Consider the following 26,943-nt stretch of genomic DNA (forward strand, 5'->3'; position numbering starts at 1 on the left):
CCCCGATGTTATTCAATCTGTGTATTGAGAAAGCAATAAAGGAAACAATGGAAAAGTTCGGAGTAGGTATTAAAATCCATGGAGAAGAAATAGAAATTTGAGGTTCGCGGATGACATTGTAATTATGTCATAGACAGCAAAGAACTTGGAAGAGCAGTTGAAAGGAATGGACAGTGTCTTGAAAGGAGGGTATAAGATGAACATCAACAAAAGCAAAACGAGGATAATGGTATGTAGTCGAATAAAGTCGGGTGATGCTGAGGGAATTAGATTAGGAAATGGGACACTTAAAGTAGTAAAGGAGTTTTGCTATTTGGGAAGCAAAATAACTGATGATGGTCGAAGTAGAGAGGATATAAAATGTAGACTGGCAATGGCAAGGAAAGCTTTTCTGAAGAAGAGAAATTTGTTAACATCGAGTATAGATTTGTCAGGAAGTCATTTCTGAAAGTATTTGTATGGAGTGTAGCCATGTATGCAAGTGAAACATGGACGATAAATAGTTTGGACAAGAAGAGAATAGAAGCTTTCGAAATGTGGTGCTACAGAAGAATGCTGAGGATTAGATGGGTAGATCACATAACTAATCAGGAAGTATTGAATAGGATTGGGGAGAAGAGAAGTTTGTGGCACAACTTGACCAGAAGAAGGGATCGGTTGGTAGGACATGTTCTTAGACATCGAGGGATCACCACTTTAGTATTGGAGGGCAGCGTGGAGGGTAAAAATCGTAGAGGGAGACTAAGAGATGAATAAATACACTAAGCAGATTCAGATGGATGTAGGGTGCAGTAGGTACTGGGGGATAATGAAGCTTGCACAGGATAGAGTAGCATGGAGAGCTGCATCAAACCAGTCTGAGGACTGAAGACAACAACAACAACAACAACAACAACAACAACAACTTTCTCACCAATTTGGAATTCGATAACATTGTGCACACACGAATCGTGATATTTCTTACGTTGTATGGCATGTTTTTGTAAGTTTATCTTCATGAGATACCCTTGGATGGTGAATTACTGGTAAAAGTTTTATCCAGTTCTCGTCTGGAGGTTCAGTAAGAATTAATTCATGTGGCGTAAAATGTATCTATGAGTGTGGTATGTGATTATACAGGGTGGTCCAGTGATAGTGATCGGGCCACATATCACACGAAATAAGCTTCAAACGAAAAAACTACGAAGAACGAAACACGTCTAGCTTGAAGGGGAACCAGATGGCCCTATGGTTGGCCCGCTAGATGGCGCTGCCATAGGTCAAACGGATATCAACTGCGTTTTTTAACAAGGAACCCCTCATTTTTTATTACATATTCCTGTAGTACGTAGATAAATATGAATGTTTTAGTTGGACTACTTTTTTCGCTTTGTGATAGATGGCGCAGTAATAGTCACAAACATATAAGTACGCGGTATCACGTAACATTCCGCTGGTGCGGACGGTATTTGCTTTGTGATACATTACCCGTTTCAAAATGGACCGTTTACCAATTGCGGAAAAGGTCGATGTCGTGTTGATATATGGCTATTGTGATCAAAATGCCCAACGGGCGTGTGCTATGTATGCTGCTCGGTATCCTGGACGACATCATCCAAGTGTCCGGACCGTTCGCCGGCTAGTTACATTATTTAAGGAAACAGGAAGTGTTCAGCCACATGTGAAACGTCAACCACGACCTGCAACAAATGATATTGCCCAAGTAAGTGTTTTAGCTGCTGTCGCGGCTATTCCCCGCATCAGTAGCAGGTAAATTGCGTGAGAATGGGGAATCTCAAAAACGTCGGTGTTGAATGCTACAGCACCCGTACCATATTTCTAAACACAAGGAATTGCATGGCGACGACTTTGAACGTCGTATACAGTTCTGCCACTGGGCACAAGAGAAATTACGGGACGATGACAGATTTGTTGCACGCTTTCTATTTACCGACGAAGCGTCGTTCAGCGACAGCACTAACGTAAACCGGCATAATATACACTATTGGGCAGCGGAAAATCCTCGATGGCTGCGAAAAGTGGAACATCAGCTACCTTGGCGGGTTAATGTATGGTGAGGCATTATGGGAGCAAGGATAATTGGACCCCATTTTATCGATGTCAATCTAAATGGTGCAATGTATGCTGATTTACTGCGTAATGTTCTACCGATGTTGCTACAAGATGTTTCACTGCATGACAGACTGGCGATGTACTTCCAACATGATGGATGTCCGGCACATAGCTCGCGTGCGGCTGAAGCGGTATTGAATAGCATTTTCATGACAGGGGGATTGGTCGTCGAAGCACCATACCATGGCCCGCACGTTCACCGGATCTGACGTCCAAAAATGGTTCAAATGGCTCTGAGCGCTATGGGACTTAACTTCTGAGGTCATCAGTCCTCTATAACTTAGAACTACTTAAACCTAACTAACCTAAGGACGTCACACACATCCATGCCCGAGGCAGGATTCGAACCTGCGACCGTAGCGGTCGCGCGATTCCAGACTGAAGCGCCTAGAACCGGCGGCCACTGCGGCCGGCGATCTGACGTCCCCGGATTTCTTTCTGTGGGGAAAGTTGCAGGATATATGCTATCGCGATCCACCGACAACGCCTGACAACATGCGTCAGCGCATTGTTAATGAATGTGCGAACATTACGGAAGGCGAACTACTCGCTATTGAGAGGAATGTCGTTACACGTATTGCCAAATACATTGAAGTTGACTCAATCATTTTGAACATTTATTGAATTAATGTTGTATTTATTGGTAATCACGCTGTAACAGCATGCGTTCTCAGAAATAAGTTCACAAAGGTACGTGTGTCACATTGGAACAATCGAAATAAAATGGTCAAACGTACCTACGTTCTGTATTTTAATTTAAAATACCTACCTGTTACCAAATTGTGAGCCATATGTTTGTGACTAGTACAGCACCATCTATCACAAAGCGAAAGAAGTGATCCAAGTAAAACATTCATATTTCTTTACGTACTACACGAATATGTAATGGGTGTTCCTATTTTTAAAAAAATAAAAAAACTCAGTTGATATACGTTAGACCTATGGCAGCGCCATCTAGCGGGCCAACCATAGCACCATCTGGTTTCCCCCTTCAAGCTAGACAAGTTTCGTTATTTGTAGTTTTTTTGTTTGACGCTTAGTTCATGAGTTATTTGGCCTGGTTACGATCAATGGACCACTCTGTATACTTGCTCAAACGGTTTTACATAATCTATCCATTTTGCCTGTTGATGTGGGATGCAGGTTCTTATATATCTATTAAATTCTCGGAAAAATCGTTCTATCGGGTTGTACTGTGGGTGATAAAACGATATAATGGTATGGTTATTTCCGATTTCCTGTAAGAAATTTTTCATGTAGAACGACGTAAAATATGGAGCATTATCAGAAACATTGGCAATGTAATCATTTGCTGGTGGGTTGCAATAACATCTGATTGCTAATGTTGCTTGGTCTGCACTTTTGACATGTACATTTTTCAAAACGTCCAGTGCAAAACGATGTAAGTTTGGGTAATAACAATAAATTTGTAGCTTTCTGGCACACTTTTCGGCTCCGTAACGTCCCCAAATGGTGCGAGTGTACCAAATTAGATATACTATATGACTGTCAGGTATACAGATACACCAGTTATTCGAATTTTTATCATTGTGGTTATAAAGTAAGTCATTTTGTACAGAGAAGTGGTTATTAGAACCATTATTTGGAGTTTGTTGAAAAGTTCGCTGTATCTCTCCCCACTGGGGTTCGGAATCCTGTAATATTCTTATATTTTTACACAGATGAGCAACCGGTTGCGATAATGTTTCCCGTCTATTTGTAAGATTCTAAATTCCTCAGCTTTTCAATCCAGTTGGAAAATTCAGTGAGGCCTTGTGGGAGTATTGATAAAACATGTGCAATCACGTTGTCGTTGCCTTTAACATGCATTATTTCCAGACGATAGTCTTGTAAAACTAGCGCCCACCGGGCGAGTCATACGTGTAACAATCTACATGGTAGCAGAAAGCTAAGGGCCTGATGGTCGCAATATATTCGTATACATTTCCTGTGTATGTAATAGTGAAACTTCTTTAAGGCCCATACAACAGCAAGAGTCTTAAGTTCAGTTACCGTGCATGCCCTTCCACATGCTGCCCACAAATGCAGTTATTTTTATATCGGTCTTTTCTTCGGTTTTAGCGGTTTGGAACAGACACGCCCGAAAACAGCAGAAAGAAGCGTCAGTTGCAATGCAACAATCCTGAAGCATGTCCAGATGATACAATAACTTAGCATTTACAAGTGCTGCTTGTATCTTGTCGAATGCAGTTTGACATTGATCATTGCAGATCCAAGCATTATTCTTCTATAGAAGTGAGAAAAGATTTTCATCGTTCAATAATTGAATGGGTATGAAACGTCGGAAAAACGGATCGGCTCCGAGAAAAGACTTAAGCTGTTTTTTGGTTGTTGGTACAGCGAGGTGTTCAATAGCATCTAATTTTCCTGACTCAGGTATGAGTCCTTCGGGCGAGATAATGTCTCAGAAATTTTAATTCCGACCTCCCAAATTTGGATTTGGCTAGATTGACAGTTATTCCTGCTTAATTGAACTGCCGGAAAATTGTCTGTGGTATCTCAACATGTTTATCCTAAGTAGCAGTGGCTATTAACAAATCGTCTACATAGGCTGTGACTTTGTCGAGTAGTGTAGGGCCCAGAACCTTGTCTAACGCTGCAATGAAAACTCCCGCGCTGACGTTCAAGCCAAAGGGCAGAACGCGGAATTGATAACTGCGTCTGGCAAAAATGAATGCGGTGTATTTTCTTGACTTTTCACGCAATAGGATTTGCCAGTACGATGATCGGATGTCAAGGCTTGAGAGGAAATAGGCGCCATGTGAAGGTTGCATGATAATTTTATGTTCCGGATCATCGAGCACTAATCTTACTTTGCCGCCGACGCCCCTCCCCCTCCCCCCCCCCCCCCCGGCTTGGATACCACTAAAAGGGGACTAGAATATGGGGAGTCTAACATCTTACGTATTTCCGTCTTTTGCAGCTTCAGTTTTACTCCAAGGCACGGCATATGATGTCCTACAAAAGATTGTGTGGGGGCAACCTCCATATTATGATACCAGGTTTATTAGCAAATATTGGCATATAATTTTCAGTGAGATTTGCGAGTTCTACCTTCTGTGTTTGGTTCAGATAGGTCGACTCTGATACTTTTTGCTGCAATTGATGCCTAATTGTTAAGTACTGCTGTGTTTTCTTCATAATGCAGAAATTCTGATGTCTCTAAATCCTTAACAATGTGGAGTATTCTTGGGCCTACCAATTTAACAATAACATTACAACAGTATCTGTTATGTGCATTTGGAGTCCTAATTAACTGTAGTGAAATTCTTTTCCCTTTGTCTGTAACCACACATTTTCCTGCCGGTAGATCAATCTTTGCGTTTTTACCAAGAAAATCCCATCCCAGGATGCAAGGAACCTATAAATTTTTAATTAGTAAAAAGTGGCACGTAAGTTGCTCGACTTCTACCTAGAGATCGGCCTGCACATGTTGCTTAACTATCTGTGTGGCAGCGCCTAATGCGCCAGAAACTCAGCAATTTTGCACGGGAAATATAGGTAATCTGTGCGATTAATTTGGTCGAACAAGGTCTGATTTGACACTTGTAGTGGCACCAGTATCAGTGATTGCTTCCACACTAACACCATTAATAGCGACCATTTGCAGCTTGCACCATGTATTCGTCATGTTTACAGACATTAGGTTCAAATCAAATGGCTCTAAGCACTATGGGACTTAACATCTGAGGTCATCAGTCCCCTAGACTTAGAGCTGCTTAAAACTAACTAACCTAAGGACATCACACACAGACATGCCAGAGGAAGGATTCGAATTGGCCATTGATAGCCGTTATTACTATTCGGATATTGGTCCTTGTTCCGCCCATTTGTGTTTGACTGATTCGGAGAATTGTTGTTGTTGCTCCATTTATTTCTAATCCGCTTTTTCCACTGTGCTTTTTTTAAATCGTGGTTAACGTCATAGTAATTATTTCCATCTCTGAACTTTCACTTATGATTCGTACCGTTTCCCGAGTTAGTGTCGCCATAATTCCATTTACTGGTTACGTAACCGGTATTCGCGTCATTAGAAGCACGGTTTGGATTATTATTGTAACCAGGCATATTCGTTTTGTCGTGTTGACCTTTTCTGTGCTGATCACGTATACTCTGTTCATCCTGTTTGTTTATATTTGTATATTACTCTACAGTAGCGCTGATCTTCATATCATACAAAATAATAATCATAAACGTAAAAAATGTGCCTTTAGTTACTCAATTATAAAAATATTGCACGACAGATTTGCACAGGTTGGACAAAAATAAGGAAACATTAAAGACACAACACATTACCATGCCTAATATGGGGTAGGAAGCCCTTAGGCATTCAAAACAGCTTCCTGTCGTCTCAGAACGGATAAATAAGTCATGTACTCCTTGTGAGAGGATCTTCCAGCAAAATAGTGGCAAGTTCAAGTAACGACGATGGAGGTGTACAGCGATCACGCACTCTTCTCTCCAAAGTAGACCACAAGGGCTCAGTAATTTTGAGATATGGTGAGTGTGAAGGTAACGGTAGAGGCAACATTTCATCCTAGTGCTCACAAAATGAGCTCTGGATGATGTGAGCTGTGTGAAGAGGGTCCTGTCGTATTTGAGCACAACATCACATTGGGGAACAAACATTGTACCATGGAATAGACCTGATCAGCCAAAATGGTCACATAATCCTTCACAATATTGCGTCATTGCAGAGTAACGATGAAGCCCATGGAATACCACAATGTGGCCGCCCAATCATCAACCACCCCCAAAATGTTCCCCTCTTGGAATGTAAACTCGGCCAGAAGTTGGAAACAGTATGAAAGACACATCCGACCAAATTATTTTCTTACATTGCTCTATAACCGACGTTTTATAACTTCGGCACAACGGTTTTGCTCTATAACCGACGTTTTATAACTTCGGCACAACGGTTTTCCTGTTACTGGTATTTGTATTACTGATTAGGGGTTTCGGAATTCCAACTCGCTCTGCAATTCCATGCTGTTTTGGTTCTAACAAGATTCGCGAGTGCGACATTCAGTCCTACCATGAATTTTTTCAGCTGTCGTCCCCTTTTTTTTTCCGTCACAATCTTCCTCAACGGCCGTCTGTCACGATCACTTGACACACTTCCGTCGGTGTTGTGATTTTGCGGATGATGTTTTTCCATTTACCTGCATGCGATATAAATCTTCGCTCGGTTCCTCTTGAAACACCAAACACTTGGCTAACTTGGTTACAGAAGCATGTGAGGTTCCGGGCCAATTGTGGCTCCCTGAAAATATTCAAAGTTCGGAGTTGGCCTGGCCGCGTGGGCCGCTCGGCAGGTCGACCATGTGGTTTCGGACGTTGTCCGAAGGAAGAGGGGTCCAGCCCGATCGCGTGGCTGGGAATCCCATGGTGACACTCTGACGAGGACGGTGGTTTGTGTTGATGGAGATGTGTATGCCGAGAGTGCCAAAGATGGCGGACTTCGTGAAACCATCATGGCAGACATTTCACAGTTCGTATAGAAATTAATAGTAGCCAGATGAATTATGATGCCTCAATGATACCTCAAAAGAAACATGTACATTACTGTTATCTGCACGACGATTCTGATGGTGTAATCAGATTTTCAATATATTTATCAGTTTAAAGTTTGGTATCTGACGATAAATTATACAAGTAACACCCAACAACGAATTTCCAAAATCTAAACGGTTCTTCAGACTTCATCAATCAGTGTTTTTAGAAAGCTATTAGTGTAAACCTAAATTGGTATGAATTACTGACATGTAACTTAAATAAGGCATCCCGGGTTCGATTCTCGGCGGGGTCAGGGATTTTCTCTGCCTCGTGATGACTGGGTGTTGTGTGATGTCCTTAGGTTAGTTAGGTTTAAGTAGTTTTAAGTTCTAGGGGCCTGATGACCATAGATGTTTAGTCCCATAGTGCTCAGAGCTATTTTTTTTAAACAGTGTACGAGTTATTGGAGGTCAGAGTGGCCGATTACTATCTTTCGCGTAAGGCCTTAAGTACTTCAGTTACACGAAAAAACGGTAGCATCATGCTTATAAATATATTTATTCATCTATGACTTTGTTTATATCTGATATATAGTATTCATGAAGAAATTGGTTAAATATTTACTGTGTTTTATAAAGAACGGAAACATTAGGCTACTGGCCTACCATTTGTTGCTATTCCTTTGATATATGTTTATTTAATTTAAGTATTTAATAATGTGTGTTAGAGCATGTTTATGGTCCAGCCGTAGGAATATTTATTTAATTAAAAGTTATTTAAATGTAAATCCAGTATTTCGTATGTGTTTCAATATGTTTGTGAGTGTACGTTGTGTTGGAGATATGGAGGGAGCGCTCTAGCCAATCACAGCGCTCGTTACTAAGAGACACGTATTGAGGTTGGGGAGGAGCATATTTTTCCGGAGAGGACACGGGGGTTCTGAAGAGTGCGGCGCGAGGGACGGTCGCACAGGACACGGGAAGTGCTGGAGCCGACGGAGCGACGGACGCACAGTCGCGGGAAGAACTTGGAGAGTGGAGCGGTTTGCACGTGGTCGCGGCAGACAGAAATACTTAGTGTCAACTTGAGCACTTTGTAGATTTCCGTGGCTTCTACAGTGAAGACATAGCGTTCGTTTAGAAGTGAATATCTCGCGAGCTATGTTGTTGTTCATAGCTAATTACGTGCAGTAGGAATCTATTGTTTCCCTGAATTCAACTTACATTTTATTTAATTACTGGACCTTCGATACCAATAAGTGTTTTGCAGAAATATACTGCATTCTCAAAAGTGCTTCTACTATTGTACTCATCATTTAAAGTCGTTAAGTTAGTACCTGCAGATTTCATTTAATTGTAATCTTTCATTTATATATTTCTATGTTACATTCAAATTTCGCAATTGCCGCATGATTGGAACCTTCGAAAATTCGATTCATGTGTGTCTTCTTAACATATACTGTAGACTCAGCAGTATTTGGCTTGAAATGCTCCAATTACATATACCAGCCCCTAGACAACGAAAGCAGCCAAAACTTTTAATATTGCAACTCTTAGTCGGAGGGTACATAGTTGAGGGCCACCACCTCACATCATTTCATCATTTGATTTTTGAAAGCCCACAAGCACGACCCCTCAGGAGCTCAGCATTGATTTCCTGGGTACCGGGTTGGCGACCCCGGGGTCCCTGAGGTGGGGACTGGTAAGCGCCGCCAGTCCCCTTTCACCATATGCTCTGGGCATGCTTCAGCAAGCGGCGGTATAACGTTGTGTCTCAGCGATCGGGGGTCTTGGCTTCACCTCCCAGACCACAAGGATGGGATAAACCTCTACAAAAAAATCCCCCAATCTCAAGCTGTGCTGTGCACTGATGGGATATATGGCTGTTGAGGTAGAATAGTCGTCGGTAGTCAACCTCTGGGGAACCTGCAGCACCTCAGTTGTATAAGTATTACTCAGGCACGTGGGGCTCTGCCTGAGTAGACCTTTATTTCCCTAGGTGCTCGTGGGACCAAGATGGAACCCTCGAAATCATCATCTCCTCCCAGTGGGAAGGGTGTACCGCCTGGAAGTATCCACACCCATTCATCGAAAAGAATGAGATGGGCTAGTCCTCCTGATAATAAGAATACTTCGGACTGCAGTAACAGAAATTTGAAAAAGTGTCCCCCTTTTATAGCCATAAGGGTTGGTCGAAACTAACAGGTCAAAGCAGGTAGACCACCTTAAGAAATCGCAGAAACTGAGTGACTATGATATCCTTGTTGAGATGCACACCTCTCTCAACTCCAGTAAGGGCTTTGCCACATGCCGAGACATCATGGACATGGACATAGCAGAACTGAAGCAAAAATGGGCACTCCAAGGAATAGTTAATGTGGAGCAACGAACGCGCAGGAATAATGGAGCAACTGGAAAAACTGCCACTTTCATTGTTACATTCAATTCTCCGACACTGCCTGAACATATCATTGCAGGGTTCCTTCGACTTAATGCTCGGCCTTACATTCCAAACCCTATGTGGTGCTATAAATGCCAGCGTTTGTCACACAACCAAGAGCTGTGTAGGTCAAGTGATCAACGAGAACTGCGGAAAAGCCGTTCACGACGCTAAGACTGACTGCCTGTCTCTGGCGTTCTGCATCGTCTGCTTTGGGAACCACCCAGTCCAGAACCGAGATTGTCCTGTTTTTGCTGAAGAACTCAAAATATAGGAGATAAAAGTGACCAAGCGCATCATCTGTGCTGAAGCCAGGAAAGAATATAAGGCGACGAAACCCTCTGTCTTTGCCACCTCATATTCTTCCATGGCGCAGAAACCTATTCCCAATGAGGACGCTTAGGCACCGACTATGCCTAGTGTGCCTGTATCCTCCACAAGCACCTGTATTTGCACGTATACATTTCAAGGGAAAAAGAGTAAGGACAATGTATCCCAGGCAGCTGCACCAGGAAAGACCAAAAACAATTCTGCAGCGAGCATCCCGAAGGTACAAGAAAAGCAGAGTGCCTCTCAATGCTCCTTTCCCCCTCATCCTCGAAGGGACGGGGTGCAGGGAAAGGATCACGACGTTCGGATCGAAAGCTGTCCCGAACGCAGTCAGACGTCATTCTTTCCATCTGACTGATGAGGAGCATATTATGGAGTTGGATGCCTTGGATCCAGGCAGCCCCTCCACTCCCCCTCGCTCTTAAAGTACTTCACTTCCCCTGTGCAAAGATAGGGGTAAATTAAAACTGCACTGATGACATGGCTTCCATACTACAGTGGAACATGAATGGGTTCAGAATTCATGTGGAGGCACTTCTATTATGTTTCGTTTACAAAAAAACTCATTTTACAGATGGCCCTGTGCTACAGGGATATGCACTATACAGCAAGGATGACCTATCAGGGGAAAGGGCCAAGGGAGGAGTCAGTGTTTGTCACTAATATGTACCACTCCTGTTTTCCCATTGGCTGCTGACCTGCAAGCATTTGCAGTTCAAATGCGTTTGTCGAAGGATCAGTGTTTGCTCACTGTATTTACCTCCACAAGATGCGTTAGACTCTGAGGCTCTGATGGATTTTATTGCACAAATCCTGTGATCATCCGTCCTCCTGGGAGACCTCAATGTCATCATGTCCTGTGGGGCTCGACCAATAATTGCCTTTGGAGTTGGGGTTTGGAGGGCCTCATGACGTCTCTCGAGCTGTGCATCCTAAACACGGGTACTCATACATTTCCCTACTGCTACTGGGTCATTCTCAGCCATCGACCTCTTTCTGTTCTCCTGTCCTTGCCAACTCTGTTCAGTGGGAGGTCATTAACGACCTTCATTCCTGTGACCATGCCCCAATCTGCCTTCACCTAGTAAATGGTTCACCACCTGAAGTTAAGCCCCCAAAATAGATAGTCAGCAGGGTTAACTGGACGCGTTTCAGCTGCTGGCTGAGTTCTAACACTGTGACAGGATCAAAGGATGGGTGGGCTACATCACACAAGTGGTTCAACATGCAGCTGACTTCTCCATCCCACAGTCCTCAGGTCATCTTGGGAGGGGACCAGTTCTTTGGTGGACAGTTGAGTGTCATTCCGTGAACTGGGAAAGGCGTGTGGCTCTTCAACATTTTAAATGCTGACCAACAGTAGACAACTTTAGGGCCTTTAGAGTCGCAAGGGCCAAGGGTCAATGCGTCATTAGGAAGAACAAGAAAAGGTCATGGTAAGCGTTCTTAGACTCCATCGAGCATTCCACTTCGTCTATAAAAGTAGTGGAAGCCATGTGGAGGATTTCCAGTAAACACAGTCATTTACAGATAGCAGCGGTGCTGAAACATGGGTGCCTTCAAACACCACCCAGAGACATTGCTCAGATGCTGGCCAAACATTTTGCACAAAGTGCTGCCAATGCAAGCCAGGATCCTGATTTCCGTCGCTGTCGTGAGACTGTAGAGAGGGGAAAGTTGGACTTCAGGTCCAAGAGTTCTGAGGCCTAAAACTCCCCTTCTCCATGTGTGAGCTTGAATCGGCACTGCCTGAGAGTGGTGTCACTGAACCCAGTCACACCAAACTCAGTACTGCATACTTTCGACATTTGCCAGCGGCATCAAGGGAAATCATCCTCTGAATGTTTTAATATAATATGGCAGACAGGTAACGACCTCAACTCCATAAGCATCACTGTACTGGCATATTTTTCGATATAAGTAAGGCATATGATCCTACTTGGAGACAGTATAGTCTCACACAACTGCATCAGGGGGGCTCTCATGGTCACCTCCCCATCTTCATGCGGTCTTTCCTGTCTCAGCGGTTTTTTAGGACCCGAGTTGGTGACACATTGTCTGATCGATTTGAGTAGGAGAATGGTGTTACTCAGGGCAGTGTTTTAAGTGTTACGCTCTTTGCCACAGCCATCAACAGCATCACTTCTATGGTAAGGAGTCCTGTATAGTGCTCCTGTTTGTAGACGATTTTGCTGTTTGCTGTTCCTCTCCAATGTCACAATGGTGAGCTGTCAGTTGCAAGTTAGTGCAGTGGTTAGAGGAGTGGGCTGCAAAGAAGGTTTTCACTTTTCTGCAGATAAGTGTGTGTTCATTGTAATCGTTATCGTCGTCATTTTAATTTGACTGCCTTGAATATGGGGAACACCATCCTACATTTTAGAGAACAGTGCGGTTTCTCATTTTTTACTCCAGATTGTCATGGTCATCACACCTGCGAGAGCTGAAAGCCAGAACCATGAAGGCACTGAACATCATAAAGTGACTTAGCCACAGGTCTTGGGGAGCAGACAGTATGTGTCTCCTCCAGTTTTATCGGGTTTTTGTGCATTTATGGCTGGACTATTGTTGCATGGGGTACAGGTCAGTGAGGTCCTCTTACTTGTATATCCTTGACATTGTCCGTCATGATAGGATTTGGCTGGCCATGGGTGTTTATCAGACCAGTCCCATACCTAGCATCTGTGCTGAGGCAGGGGAACCACCACTTACCACATGGCACCAGCTCCTAATGGTGCATCGGATGTGTAAGTTCCTTGCAGCTCCAACTTCACCTGAACACTGTACTGTTGCTCATCCACCACTGGAATGCCTCTTTTTTTTTCCAACTGCCCACGAGCAGTGATGCCATTTGGGATCCACGTGCAGCGTTTGCTGGAGTCACTAAGTTTGGAGCCAGCACGACTCCAAATCCAGGGTTTTAACTGTCTGCCATCCTGCTTATTGGAGAGGCCCAGAGGTATTTTAGATGTGGTGCAGTACAGGAGAGAGAGCAATTCTGCTTCTGTTTTTAATGCTATATTCTGACATTTTATGTACCACGACCATATAGCTGTTTTTACAGATGGGTCTAAGCAGGGAGCCTCCGTTGGTCTGTCTGATGCGCGGTTATCTCCTCCGTCTTAAGGACCCCCCTCTTTGTCATTGTGGAACAATGTTGACTTAGTTCACCTCTTACTAGACTGTCTCAACTTAGCCGCCCTGCCATGGACTTTTAGCTTTCTGACTCGCTGCCCCCTGGCGTTAGCTGACAATGTCTCAGTGGCTGATCTAGTTTTAAGATTTCTGCGTGATGCGGGATTTTATCGTTTTATTTAAGGGTGAGACCTACAACCTTATCGGTGGGTGGAGGGGATGGCAGGCCGCCTTGCTACCCCCTTTGCCTCGATTGAACTGGCTTCGACTGGGATTGGTGGTTCACCCCTGCCCTCTGCTTTACCAACCCTTTCTTTATGTGGTTTATTTTATCTTAAGTGTGTATCTTGTCTACCAGTGCTTCTTCCTCCATGCCCCAGTCATTAGTCACTCCTATTTCCCTCCTCCCCCTATTTCCTTCCTCCCTCCTCCTCCTCCTATTTTCTCCCGCCTCCCCCACCTATTTTCTCCCGCCTCCCCCACCTATTTTCTCCCACCTCCCCCACCTATTTTCTCCCGCCTCCCCCACCTATTTTCTCCCGCCTCCCCCACCTATTTTCTCCCGCCTCCCCCACCTATTTTCTCCCGCCTCCCCCACCTATTTTCTCCCGCCTCCCCCACCTATTTTCTCCCGCCTCCCCCACCTATTTTCTCCCGCCTCCCCCACCTATTTTCTCCCGCCTCCCCCACCTATTTTCTCCCGCCTCCCCCACCTATTTTCTCCCGCCTCCCCCACCTATTTTCTCCCGCCTCCCCCACCTATTTTCTCCCGCCTCCCCCACCTATTTTCTCCCGCCTCCCCCACCTATTTTCTCCCGCCTCCCCCACCTATTTTCTCCCGCCTCCCCCACCTATTTTCTCCCGCCTCCCCCACCTATTTTCTCCCGCCTCCCCCACCTATTTTCTCCCGCCTCCCCCACCTATTTTCTCCCGCCTCCCCCACCTATTTTCTCCCGCCTCCCCCACCTATTTTCTCCCGCCTCCCCCACCTATTTTCTCCCGCCTCCCCCACCTATTTTCTCCCGCCTCCCCCACCTATTTTCTCCCGCCTCCCCCACCTATTTTCTCCCGCCTCCCCCACCTATTTTCTCCCGCCTCCCCCACCTATTTTCTCCCGCCTCCCCCACCTATTTTCTCCCGCCTCCCCCACCTATTTTCTCCCGCCTCCCCCACCTATTTTCTCCCGCCTCCCCCACCTATTTTCTCCCGCCTCCCCCACCTATTTTCTCCCGCCTCCCCCACCTATTTTCTCCCGCCTCCCCCACCTATTTTCTCCCGCCTCCCCCACCTACTTTCTCCCGCCTCCCCCACCTACTTTCTCCCGCCTCCCCCACCTACTTTCTCCCGCCTCCCCCACCTGCTTTCTCCCGCCTCCCCCACCTACTTTCTCCCGCCTCCCCCACCTACTTTCTCCCGCCTCCCCCACCTACTTTCTCCCGCCTCCCCCACCTACTTTCTCCCGCCTCCCCCACCTACTTTCTCCCGCCTCCCCCACCTACTTTCTCCCGCCTCCCCCACCTACTTTCTCCCGAATCCTCCTCCTATTTCCTCCCGCCTACTCCTCCTATTTCCTCCCGCCTCCTCCTCCTATTTCCTCCCGCCTCCTCCTCCTATTTCCTCCCGCCTCCTCCTCCTATTTCCTCCCGCCTCCTCCTCCTATTTCCTCCCGCCTCCTCCTCCTATTTCCTCCCGCCTCCTCCTCCTATTTCCTCCCGCCTCCTCCTCCTATTTCCTCCCGCCTCCTCCTCCTATTTCCTCCCGCCTCCTCCTCCTATTTCCTCCCGCCTCCTCCTCCTATTTCCTCCCGCCTCCTCCTCCTATTTCCCCCCGCCTCCTCCTACTCTTTCCCCCGCCTCCTCCTCCTCTTTCCCCCCGCCTCCTCCTCCTCTTTCCCCCCGCCTCCTCCTCCTCCTCTTTCCCCCCGCCTCCTCCTCCTATTTCCTCCTTCCTCCTCCTCCTCCTATTTCCTCCTTCCTCCTCCTCCTCCTATTTCCTCCTTCCTCCTCCTCCTCCTCCTATTTCCTCCTTCCTCCTCCTCCTCCTCCTATTTCCTCCTTCCTCCTCCTCCTCCTCCTCCTATTTCCTCCTTCCTCCTCCTCCTCCTCCTATTTCCTCCTTCCTCCTCCTCCTCCTATTTCCTCCCTCCTCCTCCTCCTATTTCCTCCCTCCTCCTCCTCCTATTTCCTCCCTCCTCCTCCTCCTATTTCCTCCCTCCTCCTCCTCCTATTTCCTCCCTCCTCCTCCTCCTATTTCCTCCCTCCTCCTCCTCCTCCTCTTTCCCCTCCTCCTCCTCCTCTTTCCCCTCCTCCTCCTCTTTCCCCTCCTCCTCCTCTTTCCCCTCCTCCTCCTCTTTCCCCTCCTCCTCCTCTTTCCCCTCCTCCTCCTCTTTCCCCTCCTCCTCCTCTTTCCCCTCCTCCTCCTCTTTCCCCTCCTCCTCCTTTTCCCCCTCCTCCTCCTCCTCTTTCCCCTCCTCCTCCTCCTCTTTCCCCTCCTCCTCCTTTTCCCCCTCCTCCTCCTCCTCCTCTTTCCACTCCCACTCCCCTTTCCCCTCCCACTCCCCTTTCCCCTCCCACTCCCCTTTCCCCTCCCACTCCCCTTTCCCCTCCCACTCCCCTTTCCCCTCCCACTCCACTTTCCCCTCCCACTCCACTTTCCCCTCCCACTCCACTTTCCCCTCCCACTCCACTTTCCCCTCCCACTCCCCTTTCCCCTCCCACTCCCCTTTCCCCTCCCACTCCCCTTTCCCCTCCCACTCCCCTTTCCCCTCCCACTCCCCTTTCCCCTCCCACTCCCCTTTCCCCTCCCACTCCCCTTTCCCCTCCCACTCCCCTTTCCCCTCCCACTCCCCTTTCCCCTCCCACTCCCCTTTCCCCTCCCACTCCCCTTTCCCCTCCCACTCCCCTTTCCCCTCCCACTCCCCTTTCCCCTCCCACTCCCCTTTCCCCTCCCTCTCCCCTTTCCCCTCCCACTCCCCTTTCCCCTCCCACTCCCCTTTCCCCTCCCACTCCCCTTTCCCCTCCCACTCCCCTTTCCCCTCCCACACGCCTTTCCCCTCCCACACGCCTTTCCCCTCCCACACGCCTTTCCCCTCCCACACGCCTTTCCCCTCCCACACGCCTTTCCCCTCCCACACGCCTTTCCCCTCCCACACGCCTTTCCCCTCCCACACGCCTTTCCCCTCCCACACGCCTTTCCCCTCCCACACGCCTTTCCCCTCCCACACGCCTTTCCCCTCCCACACGCCTTTCCCCTCCCACACGCCTTTCCCCTCCCACTCCCCGTTGACCTCCCACTCCCACCTCCCTCTTAGAGTGAGGTTTTATCAGTTCTATTTATTCAAGAACGGAGGGACTGATGACTGCATAGTTTGGTCCTTCTCGAATCCAACCAACCGATCTATATGAGTGGTGAGCACAATGAGAATTGCGTTTCATTAGATGTTTGCTAATATTGCCGTTGACGTACAGATTCGTAGTCAGAATGTCCCATTGTGCCATCTTGATTCTCCTTCGTAAGAATGTCTAGGAACAGTAGGCATCCGTTTTCTTCCATCTCCGTAGTAAACCTGACATTGTGTATGCTATTATGGTAACACGAGAATTCTTCACTATGCTACCAAATATCTGCAAGACCGATTTTGGCGTCAGGTGCACGGTTTCGAAAGCTGTTGCTTTGAAACGTTAAATATGTAAATTAGGGATCCCCGACACTGGAGGAGATTGCATGACTACTCCATCTGTCTGTTCATAGAACTTTCCACCAACTGGAAGAAAGTGGTTATGAATGTGTGTATTGAAGCAGTTTCACCTGTCACTGTCAAAGTGACTCGTTAGTAGTACCATGGAATCTTCTAGCGGCACTTGTGTAAAGAGAGACGTGACATCGAAGCTGATTGTCACCATTGTCCATAAGTATCTCTAGATCTTTTAAAATTTTTATTTTTTTCGGAATTGGTCGAGTTCTTGCAGTTGTGTGGTCAGTGACTCGCGAGACGTTTTAGTAGCCGTGCCAGATGTTTAGGTGGGTTATACATTGCCAGATTTATAGTGTTCATTATCAGACGTAATGGAACACTCTTTCTGTATATCTGGGAAACCATAATGCTATGGTGACAGCAGCGGTTTATGGGACAGCATTCTGACCATATCCTTGTCTAGGCCTGAGTTGTTGAGTGAGATGATCTTCCTTGCCACAACTGGTGTAGGGTCCTTTTCACTTGCTTGTACTCGTATGCCAAATGCGGTTGTAGTATCACAATCTCCTGTCAATAGTGATCTAATTGTAACACTCTCAAATTCGCCTTTGTCATCCGCAAGGACGACTGTGTCACTGTCCTCACAGACGCCATCTATAGCCGTGAATTCTGCCTCTGAGACGTTATTCTTCTGTATTTTGTCTTTGTGAAGTATCCTGCAGGTCTCCCTTCTAACGTCTTCGCCGGTTTCATATGGTAGCACAAAGACAGCTTGCTCGATGCTGCTGTTGATTTTAGTTTTAGGTCATGTTTTTGGAACTAGAGTAAAATTCAGACCTAATGACAGAACAGGTCGCTACAATCTGGAACCGTGCGACCACTACGATCGCAGGTTCGAATCCAGCCTCGGGCATGGATGTGTGCGATGTCCTTAGGTTAGTTAGGTTTAATTAGTTCTAAGTTCTAGGCGACTGATGACCTCAGAAGTTGAGTCGCATAGTGCTCAAAGCCATTGACAGAACAGATATTGTCGCCTTATCCAGTTCCTTTCAAGTGATACGGATAACTAACAACGGTGGAGACCATCTGCGTCCATGACAGCCTGGAACCGCACTAGAGATACCATTTCGAAATTATTCGCAACACTCCTCGAATGGTAGACCATGGAATGTTCATCTTTCGTGACACAGCTCGTGAACTGCTTGAAGATCGCACTTTGCGTCCAGCATTTTCAGCCATGGTAAAAGGGGCTTCAACAGTTTGTGGTGCAGTTGTCCGACGGCCTCTCGCAGGAGCAATTCCTAAATCGCCAGTTAATTCGAACTTCCGAATCATGTTTTGCGGTCTCAGTACGGAAAAATGATCTCACCGCATTCCTTTAATGCTTAGATACTTGAAGTTGTGTTTTCTATAAAAAAAAAGCTTTACGAGTAAAGTCATGTTCGCCTTGTCCAGATCCAAGCTGGCTGCTGCATCTGTAATCCACACTGATGCTTCTTTCAGTCTTTCGTCGCCGTACCAGTGCATTCGCGTAATAGCAAGTCATGACACTATCGTACCTATGAAGTTGGGTACCTATACAGTGTGGTGTCACAGCCAGACACCACACTTGCTAGGTGGTAGCCTTTAAATCGGCCGCGGTCCGGTAGTATACGTCGGACCCGCGTGTCGCCACTATCAGTGATTGCAGACCGAGCGCCGCCGCACGGCAGGTCTAGAGAGACTTCCTAGTACTCGCCCCAGTTGTACAACCGACTTTGATAGCGGTGGTTCACTGTCTACTTACGTTCTCAATTGCCGAGAAGATAGTTTAGCATAGCCTTCAGCTACGTCATTTGCTACGACCCAGCAAGGTGCCATTATCAGTTACTATTGATGTTGTGAACTATGCACCGTCAAGAGCGACGTTTATCAGTAATGGATTAAAGTTAGGTATTCCACCAGCTACGTCCGTTGTTTCTAAATTCTAATTTCCTTGTCCTGTTCCAGAACTCACGCCAGCCTGCGTGAGGTAAATCGCGTGCCTTTCGGCCTCCTCTAGTAACACGGTGTTGGCTCTCCTGCCAACCACAACATACAGTAATCAGCTTCCCGTCTACATTGCATGAAGTAGCGGAAGCGTAATTGTAACCACCCTCTATGTTAACGAAACCTTAAAACTGAGGTTGACAACGCAATATGAATTAGAGTAATTTGGATATCTGCACGACTGCAAGACTCTGTTACGTACCATTTTATTGTTTCAGAGCAGTGCATCTCTGCGAGAGGCGTTCAGATGGCCAGCAGGTGGTCGTGAAACGTGTATCCATCTCGCAGATGACTGACAGCGAACTGGAGGTAAGTCTCTCTCTCCGACGCCAATTTCGCACACTTCTCGTCGTAAGCCACATGATTTCTTTGCTAGAGTGTGGACCAGAGCGTCCCAAACTTTTCCTGCCTCGTAGACTACATGTCAATTTTTTTTGTTCCGGGTAAATCCTCTGCCTTTCATACACTGAATTTTTACAAATTCATCAATTTCAAATTTGTTTTTGATAGCTGATACAGTGCCGCTGACTTTTGTAGGTTTAACTATAAAAGTGTCGAATAGAAAACTTAATGTTAATTTTTATACATTTATTAATTTAAATTGCAACAAAACTCAGATTTAATAAAATTGATACAAAATGCTTTTAGTGGGAGGCTTAAGTTTAGTTAGACTGAAACTTAAACGTCCTCGTTCAGTGATTTCCGAATTTTTTTTAGGAAGACTGGTAACGGTGCGGCGAGCCCTTTCCCGAGGTTTAAAGATAAAGCTATCAAAAACTTTCTCGCAATAGTCCATAATACAGTATAAGTAACAGGTACCTCTCTGAAGGCAGAATCGAATGTATTCCTTTTTATCGTAAGTAATACTTCTTGTAATACTACAGGGATACAGTCGTCAGGACACAGCTGGGCGAGATGCGGTGGTGAGGTCCTAATTATGCTCGAAAGCGCCAAGGAAAACTCATTATCAATAACACATTTGTTAGGCTAGATACAGGACTGCCTGACAGTACATAGGTTTCTTCAATACCACGGTACGAATTGAGCAAAATCATCCTCAGACCTAGTCAAAACTCCGTATCAAGGACATTTAAATGTTGGACGTAGGTTGAAACGAAGTCGTCTAAGGAGTGTCTGACAAATTGGGGAAACTGGGAACATTCGTGCCGTCCAATGTTGGGCTTGATTAGTTTAATTCCGGGAGGAAAAGCTTAAATGATGGCATTCGTTTTTGTCAGATTTAGACTGTACATTGTAAATGCAAGTTAACTTCATTAAATCAAGTAAACAAATCCGTTAAATAAGGAATGTCCGATTCCTACTTGATTAAATTTTCTTTTAAAATTGGAACTTTTACATACAAAAACTATAAAATAGTCACAAAAAGTGAGAAAAATCTTGTGCTAGGGATGCCAATGTGGGTGATCGTCCATCCCTATCTGCTCGTAGCATCAATTGTACGGACGATCACGCTGCTTCCTCCAGCGTTTGCTCTATTTTCAAAGATGAACGAATTATACTGGAAATCTGAGTGGAGGAAAAGGTGTCTGCCTTTCCTGCTCATAAATTATTCTCCAGTAGAAAACCCAAAGTGCTCCCAGTGCGCAAATATAGCACTGTCCTCGCCTCTCCTCGACCTACTAAGGAGGTAACCACACAGGCTTCCGATCTCAACTTTATTGCCACGTTCATCAGATTGGCCAACCCAAATATCGCTCGTTCCACCTCCCCACTATCGCCCGCTCACTCTAAGACTCAACCTTCATCAGCTCCTGCTAAATCACAGGCCCCAAAATCGGACGCCCTGACCCCCCAAAAAGAGCCCACTGGTGAAAATTTTTTACATACGCAGACCTCACAACCATCAACTCCTCCTCCATCTCAACGTCCTGCTTCCATGAAAACTCATAAGAAACAGTTCCTCTCCTTCTCCATCACAGTATGTCTCTCCTACTGCGCCACCCAGCGGTAGCGACCTTCGGCCATCTTCTGTGTCGCCAAGATGCATCACTGGCGGCTGGTTAACCAGCCGATTACTGGTGGCAGGAGATGCCCCCGAACAACCCATGGATCAGGATCTCCTGCCGCTGGCCGAATGCCATTCCACGCCATGGGCCACCGCCTCTCGGCGGTTGCTAAGTTGACGGCAACCATGGTGAGATTTTTCCTTTTTTCGTCCACCCTATGTGAATTATCCATTGGAATATTTGCGGAATTCGCTCCAATCTGGATGAACTCGGTCCTCTTAAGATCCTACTCCCCATTCATTTTCTGTCTGTAGGAAACAAAGCTATGTCCCCATGATATTCCCTCATTTCCAATCAGTCCGATTTCATCTCCTCTCTGTTGCTGGCATCCCAACACGTGGGGAATTATGATTCTTCTCCGTGATACTATCCATTATCACCCAGTCACTTTACTCAGTTCCTACCAAGCTGCCACTGTACATCTTTCCGTTTCTGGATTCACCTTCCCTCTTTCTACCATATACATTCTATCGTCCACACCAATGGCAAGGGCCGATTTCCTTCATCTCCTTGGTCAGTTCCCACCCCCCTATTTGCTGGTGGTGGACTTAAACGCACACCACCTGCTTTGGGGATCTCCGCATCCTTGTCCGAGAGGCTCCCTATTGATTGACCTCTTCCACCAAGTGGATCTTGTTTGCCTCAACAGTTGGGAACCTGCATTTTTGTCTGCCTCCACGTTAACCGACTCTCATTTAGACCTTTCGGTCTGTACTGTTTGGCTAGCTCAGCACTTTGAATGGTTTGCTCTTGCTGATAGATACTTGAGTGACCATTTTCCATGGGTCCTTTGATTACAACTACTGCTATCTATGTGCCCAAGCCGATTATACACTTTTCTCCCCCCTAGCAAAATTTGATGATAGTAAATTTCCTAGGATCGACGATCAGGTCACTCATGTTACGGAAGTTATTATTGCAGCCCATGAACGTTCAATACCTCGTACCTTCCCTTTGCCCCAGCGCCCCCCCCCCCCCAATTCATTGGTGGAACAAGGCATCCCGTGACGCAATACGCGAGGGGAGGCGTGCTCTTCGTGTTGTCCATCATCCTACGTTGACCAACTCTATCTGCTATAAGCAGTTAAGTCAGTTAAGTGCACGATGCCGACGAATCATACGTAATAGCCAGAAGGCAAGGTGGGATTTCTTTACCAGCTCCGTCAATACCGTCACTCTATCATCAGTTGTTTGGAATCGAATCCGACGGCACGTCCAGTTTTTCCCTGATGTGCAGGGTACCATTGTGGACTCAGCATAAATCTCTAACTCAATGGGTCCACACTTTGCTGAGATTTCTAGCTCTTTTAATTACCCACCAGCCTTTCTCCTGAAGAAACGGGTAATGCAAGAGCAACCTCTTGATTTTTCTTCTCAAAATGGCGAAAGATACAATGCAGTTTCTTCTGTGTGGGAAACTAGACATTCACTCTCCTCCTCTCGCTCTTCTGCTCTGGGACTAGATGGTACCCACGTCCAAATGTTGCTGCGTCTATCATACCCTAGTCTGTGCTACCTTCTTCGCCTTTATTATAGACTTTGGGTCGACAGTACCTTTCCCAGAAGATGGCGGGAAGCTATGGTCATTCGTGTTTGGAAACCTGGAAAGGACAAACACCTCCCCTCCAGCTATCACCCAATCTCTCTCACGATTATTGTTTGTAAGGTTTTTAGAGCATATCGTAAACTGCTGTTTAGGCTGGTGGCTGGAGTCCTGAAACATTTTAACAACTTTCCAGAAGTATCGTTCCACAGTTGACGATCTTGTTGTTCTCTCCACTTATATCATGAACAAGTTTCTCAGGAAACGGCAAATGGTAGCTATATTTTTTGATCTGCAGAGAGCATACGATATATGTTGGAGGACAGGCGTCCTCTACATACTGTTCTCTTTGCCTTTGCCGATCTCCAGAGCATTTTATGTCGTCGTGTTGCTCTTTATGGCACACGCATTGGTCTGCACTTCAGGATAATAAATTACCAGACATAATACCTCTTCCCTGTGCTTGGACCTCTTCCTTCTGGCCTCATCGTCGGGTGGAGATAATTTTAACTAGACTCCGGATTGGACACTGTCCTTTTAGCCATCTACATCTTTAAAGTCGCGATTCTCCCCCGCTTTGTCCCCATGCTCTGTCGTGAATAAGACACCTTTTACTGCAGTGCCCCTATTTTAATCCGCTATGAACCCGTTTACAGCTATTGCCTAATATATCTTCCCTTTTAGCAGATGACGCGTCCTTGTGTTTGTAATTGTTAGTGAGATGACATCAGTCATTCGAAGATCTTTTCGGGGAAAACAACCCCCTTGCAATAGCACCTTTCTAACATTTTCTTTCGTTTTTAGTTCCCCTCCTCCTTGAGTTGTGCCCCCATTGCTGCTGATTTAAATTCCTATTTTCACCCTTTTCTAAGCCACAAAATGGGCGCTTATGACCATAGCAGTTTTGCGCCCTAAAACCATAAAAAAGAATGATAATATTAGGATCGTCATGCAGCACCAAGACCCGCTGACGCTTTCATGTTAGAATTTCATATATTTGGAGGGTTCACTCGAGGAAACGGACAACACTACACTGGGATCCAGGCTTAAATGTAGCGTGTTAGTGTTCTTGTTTCAAGAGATATGCTATGAAATCCATGGATCTGAGATCGACAGTACATACAGTGTTGGCATAACGCTAACCCTTAAAACATGTGTCGCAGCATCACTCACGGATTTGAATGGTTTAGAAAATGTGGGATGGTTCATAGATGATCCAAAGAATAGAACAGTTGCAGAGTACAAATGATTTACTGCATGCATACCTTTAAAAATGCTTATGGGCTACTTTGAGGACATGGGGCAGATTATTACAAATGCTAAACAGGAACTCATTCTGGTACGGAGTGAGACAGATAATAGCTCATACCTTCAAGGAGCTCAAGAGAAGAATATGATCACAATCAGCAAGATAATATGGTTGTGGTGCTACTCCAGCTGGTGTGCGTAAAGGGCGAAGATACAATCGAAAACGATCTAATTGCCACCTCGAATGTACCCAAGTTTTTTATTGTTGTGGCAAACAGTGAAGAAGCCGGCAATAACAAATTTTGAGCAAGTTCACAAAACCTTTCGGCATTTCCGAATCGGTTGTATTCCGTATCAACAGTGAAGTAACATCGTCAGTCTCTCTAGACGTGTGCATGTATTTTGATTCTCCAAGAAAGGGATATAAATTAAAACGGAAATTTACAAAATTTGACGAGTGTAACAAAAACTTAATGTGTAGATTTGTACTTCGATACTAAAACAGAGAAGAGTATCCTTCGGCTACAGAAATGCAGGGTGATCTCCGCGAAAAAATTACTTACTTTTGTTCAGAGAACTCGGTTCCTTGTCTTCTCTACACACTTCGTTTTTGATTCAGAAGGTGTTCCGACAGTCAAAAAATTTTAATGGAATGCAGAGACATTGTAGCAGCAAGAACAAAGTTTTGTGTAAAATGCACTTATTGCGTACTGAAGACGTCTCGTAGTGTACCTCGAAAAACCTTGATTTTCACAAAACCACGTGCAAAAATATATTTTACTAGACTTCAGTGGAAATATTGGCCTGAAAGTACGCACAGTTACTTTTTATAGCGTATATCGGCAATTTGGGGGATCAGTGCAGTGTCGAAGTCTCAGAAAGAGGAGCAAATTGAAAATTTTCGTGAGGCAGGTAACATTCTGGACCGTATTAAGGCGAACCTTGGAACTAAAATCCTGGCGGCGGTATAAAAGTACTCGCTCGTTGCCACGCACGGCATTTCTCGTAAATGAAATGCGTTCATATGTGACACAATTCTCTAATGAGGTCTTACATGTTACCAAAATTAAATTCATTGTTTTCTTAACAACTTTCTCGCTGGGATTTTCTATAGGGTGCAACAGAACGCAAATTCGATCAGCAACATTTTTCGTTACACAGGCGGAACAGTTTCACACTTCTTACGGTGTTTTTTTTTCTTTTAATCTTGGAATAGTTTGACTTCATAATAAAATATGTATTACAGGCATCTATAAACTTTCAGACCTGTTCATATATTTTTTTCAGTCCAAACATGTCAGTGGTTCTGTTTTGCCACAGGTTGACGTAAAATATTTTTCTTCAAAATTTACTGTAACGTTAGTTTTTACTTTTTTCTTAGAAGCTGTCAAGAATTTTTTTGCAAAGTGCTTCATCATATTGTAAGTTACAAACAGAGACATCTAATACTTTTTCCGAATTTCGCAATCGTGTGAAATTATCGCTAACTGGCAAAGCTGTAGGGAGGTCAGATGACCTTGAGATGCTTGTTTTTGTGACGCCCGCTGTAGGTTCTTTGTTTCGCAGAAGGTGCCAAAACAGTTTCAACACACGAGTAGTTGCAACTACATCTCATTATAGCAGAAGCAATTTAGGAAGAAATTATTTATGCTCAAAATTACATGACTCTTTAATATTTCGTAAATCAAAAATTTGTGTGTTGATACACTTGATTTTTTGACGATATCCGTCCGACCATAAAGGCGCAAGGAACTCGAAACACCATTAAAACCGCAAACAAAATCAGGTGAACACAGACAATGACACAAATGAAGACCTCGCAACCACCGCTGTGAAACATTTTTATCGTTTTGGCAACTCATACATTTTACCTCTTTGTTAAGACACCAGCTACAGTTGACTTAATAATAGAAAATTTTACCTTATTTTTCATGTGAAAAAACATTTAATATCTCAGTCTACAGTTATTAACAGGTTCTTGTTCGAATGTCGCATTTTTCATGTGTAAAACATGTTTATTTTTAATTTTTTCCTCTTTGTTTGACACATTTCAGTTTTAAAGGGCTTTAACACATACCCACATTTTCATCAGTTTCTCATTTCCTCCAGCCGTGTTCAGTTTGCCCTCTTTTTTTTAATTAAAAGCCTACAATTTATAGGGAAATTGCAAATTTATCCTGCATAAACCATCAAATCGGGGATACCTGCATATTTTTCCTCGCATTATTAAACTGCACATTTGTGGGGAGGACTTTCAAAATGAAGCAAATACTTCGTTTTTTGTATCTAAATTTTTTAATCAAATTTCAGAAAAGTACACACAACGGCCAAAATTATGAGAAGGCAAGCGTTTGATACAGTACTGATTAGTTCACTATCCCAATGTATATTATACTATACTAGATTCTGAGTCATTTAAATTTCAAAATGCGGTTGCGGGTTATCTAAAACAGCACGAGTATTAACTGTGTGCCAGTTTCTATTGGGACGTGTTTTACTACACTGTTTTGCGCTTGCAGGCAACACTTTCACCACCAATGTGTTTACTGGAACGAGGTGGAATGTTGGTGTCCTTTGCCGCTGGCAGCCAGTGTTGGTGATGAGGCCGGTGGGATTTGGTGTTTGCAGGCGAGCTGCACGGAGGTGCGTGTGCTGTCGATGGTGCAGCACCCTCTGGTCGTGCGCTACCTGGACAGCGTGGTGCAGGACGAAGCCCTGCACATAGTCATGGAGTACCTGCCGGGGGGCACGCTGCGAGACTTCCTGCGAGCGCGCGACGGCCGCCTGCTGCCGCAGCAGGTACCACACTCGGCACCTACACCTGTGCTCTGCAATATATATATACTAAGATGGAAGATCAGGTACCGTCTTAG

General features: G+C 45.3%; 1 protein-coding gene across 2 annotated transcripts in view; it reads left to right on the forward strand.

Annotated features, from left to right (window-relative positions):
- LOC126352375 (serine/threonine-protein kinase Nek8-like) overlaps nt 1-26,943 on the forward strand; it is a 125,144-nt gene that overhangs the window by 25,212 nt on the left and 72,989 nt on the right. For both annotated transcript variants that reach the window (XM_050002682.1, XM_050002683.1), the window contains exons 2-3: nt 19,471-19,561; nt 26,699-26,869. In XM_050002682.1, coding sequence (XP_049858639.1) covers nt 19,471-19,561; nt 26,699-26,869 — 262 coding nt within the window. The remainder of the gene's footprint in view (nt 1-19,470; nt 19,562-26,698; nt 26,870-26,943) is intronic.

Source organism: Schistocerca gregaria, chromosome 1, assembly GCF_023897955.1.
Source record: "Schistocerca gregaria isolate iqSchGreg1 chromosome 1, iqSchGreg1.2, whole genome shotgun sequence".
Lineage (NCBI taxonomy): Eukaryota > Metazoa > Arthropoda > Insecta > Orthoptera > Acrididae > Schistocerca > Schistocerca gregaria.